This window comes from Amphibalanus amphitrite, unplaced genomic scaffold (assembly GCF_019059575.1).
Source record: "Amphibalanus amphitrite isolate SeventyFive unplaced genomic scaffold, NRLGWU_Aamphi_draft 001174F_arrow, whole genome shotgun sequence".
Lineage (NCBI taxonomy): Eukaryota > Metazoa > Arthropoda > Thecostraca > Balanomorpha > Balanidae > Amphibalanus > Amphibalanus amphitrite.
In genome coordinates, this window is record NW_024882668.1 from 172,754 (window position 1) to 179,771 (window position 7,018).

A 7,018-nucleotide genomic window follows, 5' to 3' on the forward strand; every position below is an offset into this window, starting at 1 on the left:
TGGCAGCAGACACCCAAATGTCCGTGCATTGGGACAAGTGTGAACGAATTTGGGTGAAACTTCTTAAAAATGAACACATTATGATGACGTCACTGGTGGCAGCAGGCATCCAAATGTCCGTGCAATGGGACATTGGGACAAGTGTCAACGAATTTGGGTGACACTTAGTTTTTCACTGTTGCCGAGCTTATAATCGAGTAAGCAGTTCCGTACATGATAGTTATAAGTTACATTGCAATACATGTTCGACAGTATGACGTCACCACTGTTTTCATATACAGGGTGCCCCGAAATTGATGCGCGGTTGGTGCCGCATGTTATGTTGTCCCTCCCGAGTGCTGAACAACTGCAATTTTACCGGCTATGGCACCACGGACATCTTGCTGGTCACACGATCACGTGAACCAAGCGGCTAACCCGACCGCGGCCGGTGGTGGGCGCGGGAGGCCACTCTTGTCCAGACAGGCAACGTGGAGAAACCGCATATTACCAAAAGTGAAAAGGCACAAACTACCGATCCGCTACCGCGCGGTGGGGATGATCAAGGACGGTGTGACCCAGGTTCCGGATGCAAGAGAATTGGACGTCAACTCTGCGACAATTAAACTTTGGATGGACTGCAAACGATTTTTTTATTTTTTAATAAATTTAGTCCGAATGGTTGAATGGGTGGATTTGAGGAATCAGAGCCCGCACTAAGCGTAGCTTGTTGTGCTGACCCTGACCCCACCACCCGATCGCGCAATTCCAGCTGTATGGCAGAATTTTGTCCGAACGTTTAACGTGCCCTCACGACTGGACACGGCCCTCTCCGCTCACTCACGTTACCTGGCTACTGTGCGGCCCCTGCCACAGACACGCACGCCATTACACGTAGGAGCTAAATGTGGCCGCCCGCACCGGGGCTTGAACCGGGCTCTCACTACCGGCTAAGCGTCGAATTCCGGCGCTTTAATCCACTCGGCCACGGAGGGGACATCGGGAGAGATCACTCAGGTCAGGAACGATCAGGAGAGACACTCAAGAACAGCACAGTTCGAGGGCGGAAGACTGCCTTGAGCAGAGTGGTGAAAATCGTGATTGCAAAGTCGACCTTTAAAAAGCACCATTCAACATCGCTGACAAGAAAACTGAATGAGATGCATGTCCCAGCATCCAAATCGACCCTCCACCAGTATTTGAAGACTATCTTGAAGCTGAAGCTGCTCAGCTTCAGGATGCAGACTTGGCCTACCGTGGTCTAGAAGTGCAGGCAGCTGGATTTCGCCAAGACCCACAAAAACTGGACCATTCAGGACTGGAGATGCGTCCTTTTCAGTGACAAGGTGCCCTTTGTGGTCTCTAAGCCCCTTACTGCCAGAACGATCGAAATGTGGGCCAACGGCAGCTCTGAGGAGTCCGCTGTCGAGACCGTGAAACGTCTGCTGAAGAATCTCATTTGGAGCATGATGAGCTACAGAGGCGCTCTGGCCTCTGAGCTTTACGAGGTGCCTCGGGGACAGACCGTGACTGCTTATTATTATGTCAACGAGGTGCTGGAGAAGACTGATGCCACAAAGATGGTGAGGGAAAAGGTAAATGGTTCAAAAACCAGACTCAAACTTTTGTCCGACATGCCCAGGGCCATTTTCCAGCAAGAAAGGGCTCCAGCTTATCACGCCAGGAAGACCCAGGACTGGTGCCGAGCGAGGCTCCCAGGCCTCTGGGAGAAGGGGACATGGTCTGGCAACAGTCTGGACCTGTCCCCGATCCAAATTATCTGGACGATCGTCAGAAAAGAGCTCAGCAAGCTTCCACGGGCTAGCTCAGAGAAGAGGCTGTTTCAGAAGATATAAACGGCATGGCGCTGTTTCAAAGGAGAGACTCTTGACAACCTGAAACGTGACACGCTAGAGTGCAATAGGCCGTGTATGCAACTGAATGGGGACTATGATAACATATAAGCCGTGAAATAAATTCGAGCACTTCATAAGTTATTGAGGATAGAACAACCGCGCATCAATTTCGGGACACCCTGTATGGTTCCAAAACGCACATATGTAAATTATCGGGAAGAAATCAGGGTATATTGAATTAGGGGGTAGGACCAAGTTTAGTAGGCATGATCTCAGCAATTATCTTGTTTTATATGGCGGTTTTCATTATCACAATATTATTTTTGATATCATGAAGTTTGTATATCTCGGTTTTATGAAAAATAGTAGGGCAACTAAGATAGATTTCGCGAAAAAATAAGTTTAGTTGGAAACATCCATTCTGGTATGCAAAATTCAGTATGAAGCCCAGTATGGTGACCGTCTAGTGTGCTTCCAAGGCTGGGTACCTGATATCAATAGAAGTTGTTTACTATTTTGCCTTACGTTGCTAGGTGGTTGCTAGGGAGCTAAGGATACTCTCTTGCGCGATCATTTGCACTTATTTTTCCTCAATATATCGACATGTTGCTGTTTCTGAGACCTAACTCATGCTAAGAAAAAAGCAGTTTTCTTAAAATGTGTATTTAAGTGCCGTAGTATTAACACAGCTCTGCAATTCTGCTTAAATATCTGCAAAATCCTGACTTCCCGGAAAATGTTTGGTGGTGATGGGGATCGAGCCCGTCGATGAAAAGTAAGTCAATATTCAAAGGCTTCAAATCGTTATTTCTTGTTGTTCTGTGAAATAGCAATGCAGAGACCGATGATAGTGCCAGTGTTGAGCTTTCCAATGAAACATTGCAATTAGCAGTAAGGTTATTATCACCTAAGATATCTTCCATCAAATACTAGAATTCTGCCATTGTCTTGCTGTAGAACAGGGTTACTTTCAGTCTCTTGGGAACACGATTTGCCGGTCTCAGATCGAAAAACACTTCAAAAACCGGTAATAGACAATGAAATTTCCCACTTGATAGCATCTCGGGTTTTTATATATCCTGTCTAGAATTTTCATAAATCAGACGTAAAAATGGCCAATTTCGTCAGATTCCGAATTTTTGCCATTGGGTCTAATGTAAAGCATGGCTACTTTCAGTCTCTTGGGAACACGATTTCCGTACCTCAGATTGAAAAACACTTCAAAAGTCGCAGATAGTAGAGGATTTAATCTACAAGATAGCATCTCGCTTTTTTCTGTATCTGGCCATGTATCTTCATAAAACCCTCTCAAATATAGTCAATTTAGCATTAAAGTCTATGGATTTAGAATAATTTTCATATCCGACTAGATTTGGGCTACCATGTCTGTTGACCGGGGGCCGGAAGAAATCACATGTTAAATTAGTCGACGTTCGATTTTCTCAGGTTCAGTTTTTTCTCGTTTTGCTCGCTAAAACACGTGCTTGTTCGAAAAACATACTTGGAACCAGCGTCCTTCTGAGAAAAAAAAAAACGAACTATAGCATTGTTGCCACCAGGTGGGTGACGGCACGTGATCGCCTGAGGCGGTGGGGGTAAACATATTTTCGTCATTCAATGCTCAATGCAATCGCTGCGACTTTTTACAAGACCTTCTCCTCGTCGATGTTTCTTGCTTTCAACGACTGGTCCCCGAGTGATGACTATCCTCTCGCAAGATAGGAGGAATGTAGCTACCAATTAAGCCCAAAAAACATATCGAAAATGTTACAAAACACTTCTTTTGAAGGACATGAATTGAATGGTTTTGGAGCCTCACAAAACGAGTTTCAGATATGACGCGTAAAATAAACTGACGCATAAAGACTGTGTTCAAAAGTGTGAGCGGCAGCTCCGCAAGCACTTATTGACAAATGAATATTGTAGGTACTGCTCGGTCGCCATAGCAACAAGTAAGTGTCACAAATTTCGAACACTATCTGAGTGCGCCAAGTTCGACTTCATCGAGGACTACGGGTGATGGTTGCCAGCTGATTAAATTAATGAAACGCGAATAAATTCAACTTTCGTTTGAGATGGCGAGTAAAATCTGTTTGTTAATTTCAAATATCATTGAATTAGTTTTCGTATATAAAATAACTGCAAACGCCTCTGTGCAATGAATTAATCAAGGCTTATGGAAATCGTGAGTAGGGTTGGGAAAAGCAGAAAAAGGATCACGTGACTGGCGTCCCAGCCTTATCTGTAAGAATCTTGGTTGCCACCATCCATAGATCTGCAGGACGAATATAAACGAAAGAAGGATGAGCTGGATACATTCAAGCTACGTGTCGCCGAAAAAGCGATGCTCTGGTCTCGAGCGAACTGGCTAGAACACGGTGAAAAACTAACTATAGTCCGTTTTTCTTATCTTTAGACTTCACTCCAAGATGTGCAGATAACTTAGCACGTGACGTCACACAATTTGATAATAAAAATCAAGCGTCACGCTCATTGCCACTGGCTCTAAAAGCGAACACACCATATGTCTGCTGTGTATCAAGGAAATCTGAGACTTTTATATATCTTTTGAAATTTATATCCATTCGTATACAATAATATGCAATGCTCTCAAAACTTCGGCAAGGAAAACCGATCGGTGCACAAGCGAGACAAGTGGTTTATAATGTTTACCAATATTTTATTTGAAAGAAAGATGAATACCTCAAGCAAGGTGATGAGAGTGCAGCGGCTAGCATTAACGTAGCGAAGGAGACCAGCTCTGCTACTGGAGTGTCGATTGCCTCTGTTAATGCATTCAAGAGTGGAATAGAGACACATGGATGCCAGTCTCCAGCCCGCCAGCGCCCTAACAGGGGGCCACGCGAGTACTTCGACGAGTTTGACCAGTGCGCGTTCAGAAGAATGGTGCATGCCATGTACCTGGAAGGGAAAAAGGTCACTTTGGACACCATTAGAGCGGCAGTTCAGGACAAGTTCGAGCAGACTATCTCGCGCTCAACCATACGAAAGCAGCTGTTCCAAATAGGATTCAAGTTCCGACAAGTGAACAACCGAAAGCTGCTGGTTGAAAAACCTCAGGTGGTGGCAGCCCGGAACGCGTTCCTGAGACGCATTCGGAAGATTAGAAGCTCCGACCCAGAGCGCACTATAGTGTACTTGGACGAGACCTGGTATAACCAGTTTGATATGCGAACGGTCGCGTGGTTGGACAGTGACGACGTGGCCGGCCATAAGCCAGTGACAGGGAAGGGCAAGCGCCTAATCATAGTCGATGCTGGCTCGGACAGCGGCTTCACCCCAGGAGCATTCATGTGTATGAGGACGGACGGCAAGTCTGCCGACTATCACACGTCTATGAACGCGAGCTGTTTCGAGGACTGGTTTCGACTCCAACTTCTGCCGAACCTGCCAGCGAATAGCGTGATCATTATGGATAACGCCTCGTATCATTCAAGATGTGCTAACAAGGCACCTACAGCTAGCTGGAGGAAGGAAGCGATCCAAGAATGGCTGCGGGTACATGATGTCAATCCTGATCCGGACTTGCGGAAGGTCGAGCTTCTTGAGCTGGTTCGCCCTCTGAAACAGACACGCGAGTATGTGTTGGACAAGGTGGCACAGGAGGCCGGTCATGAAGTACTGAGGTTGCCCCCATATCATTGCGACCTCAATCCGATTGAAATGGTTTGGGCAAACATGAAGACGCACGTCCGCCAGTTCAACAACACTGGGCATCTGAATGACGTGGAAAGGCTGCTGCTGGATAGCCGAGACGCCGCGCCACCGGACTTGTGGCGAAACTGCTGCCGCCACGTGCGAGAACTGGAAGAGGTGTACTGGCGAGCAGATGGTATGATGGAGGACATCGAGCCAGTGATCGTGTCACTTCAGGATTCGAGCAGTGACGACAGTGACAGTGAAAGTGATTGAGGGCGCATGGGACCTACGATGGCTTCGGTGAACCAAACATACCCAATATACGAGTACGACTCCTGTGTTTCCTGTCTTTTGTAATTTGTATTACGAGTTACTGGTGGTAGATTTGTAGACACTAGCGGGTAATACGAGCAAAACATGTCATCACATTGAAATAGTATGTATATTTGTTAATTTCGATCAATGCTGCATTCATCGCTAAACACACGCTCATATAGCCAACTCGTGTTGGTAGCCTGCGCCGCTGAACACGCATGTCCTGCGGGTTGCCTACCTCCACAGGCATAATTCATCTCCGCCTCTCGTCACGCAGTCTAACCCGTCCACATGATACTTCGTGAGGATTACAACGTCACAGTCAATACTATCGAAAACGCGTTCACTCGAATGTCTGCGATAGCGAACCACAAACCAAGTGCTTCACGACAGTCGCCAGAACTTGTTACGAGCCACACGCCGAGCTCCTTTAAGAATTTCCTTGCATTGGGTCCGCACTCGCAGTCGCACGCACCTGCGGTTTCAAAAAACTTCGGCTGGAACCAAGCCCTATAGGTCTTGAACTAAAGTCACTGATGATGACTTGTGTCCATTTGCAGAATAGTTCATTTCCAAGTGATATTCGCTTTTATAGGTACCCTTTAATTCATCGGATCGATAGTTCGGTTAGCATACCAAACTTTATCCAACTTAATTTTTGTAGCAGGTAGGTATAAGTACCTACCTATTTATGTAATACACATTTGTGAGACTACAAATCTGCACTTGCCGCACCCAAGAGCGCCACTCTCCAGGCTTCAAGGCAATATTTTCTGTTTCCGAAGGGCTTGATTTTTTCTAAGCCATGCTTTGTCTCGTGCATATCTTGCGAAACATCTTGGAGTGAAGTCTAAAGATAAGAAAAACGGACTATAGATACTTTTTAAACATGCATTGCAAACCAAAAAAAAAGTGCTGACAAGGACATTAACGTGTTGGAGGACACGGAGGGTAAGATTATAACCGGAAACAAAGACATATTAAATAACTGTAAAACATTTTTTTGGGGTCCTGACGGGCCCTTTGGCCCGTTGAAGTTTTAAGTGCCGAGTCTTCTCCCGGGGCCGGGGTCTCCAATTACCCACTCCGGCTCCTGAGAGATCCGTCAGGCTCTTGAAGCCGCACACAGGCACCCAACTCCTGAGGACACCGGATGCGCCCAAGGGCCCGCACATGCTTTTTGAGGCTCAAAAGCGGTCCCCGAGAGC

The 7,018-nt window shown here is 46.4% G+C and overlaps 1 protein-coding gene across 1 annotated transcript; it reads left to right on the forward strand.

Moving 5' to 3' along the window:
• Nucleotides 1-4,739: 4,739 nt before the first annotated feature.
• Nucleotides 4,740-5,768, forward strand: LOC122370857. Its single transcript, XM_043346813.1, has one exon. The coding sequence runs from the start codon at nucleotides 4,740-4,742 to the stop codon at nucleotides 5,766-5,768; it is 1,029 nt and encodes a 342-aa protein (XP_043202748.1).
• The last annotated feature ends 1,250 nt before the right edge of the window (nucleotides 5,769-7,018 follow it).

Bases quoted from the DNA above. Each gene is read 5' to 3' on its own strand.
- LOC122370857 (XM_043346813.1), top strand. From the start codon at position 4,740: ATGGTGCATGCCATGTACCTGGAAGGGAAAAAGGTCACTTTGGACACC.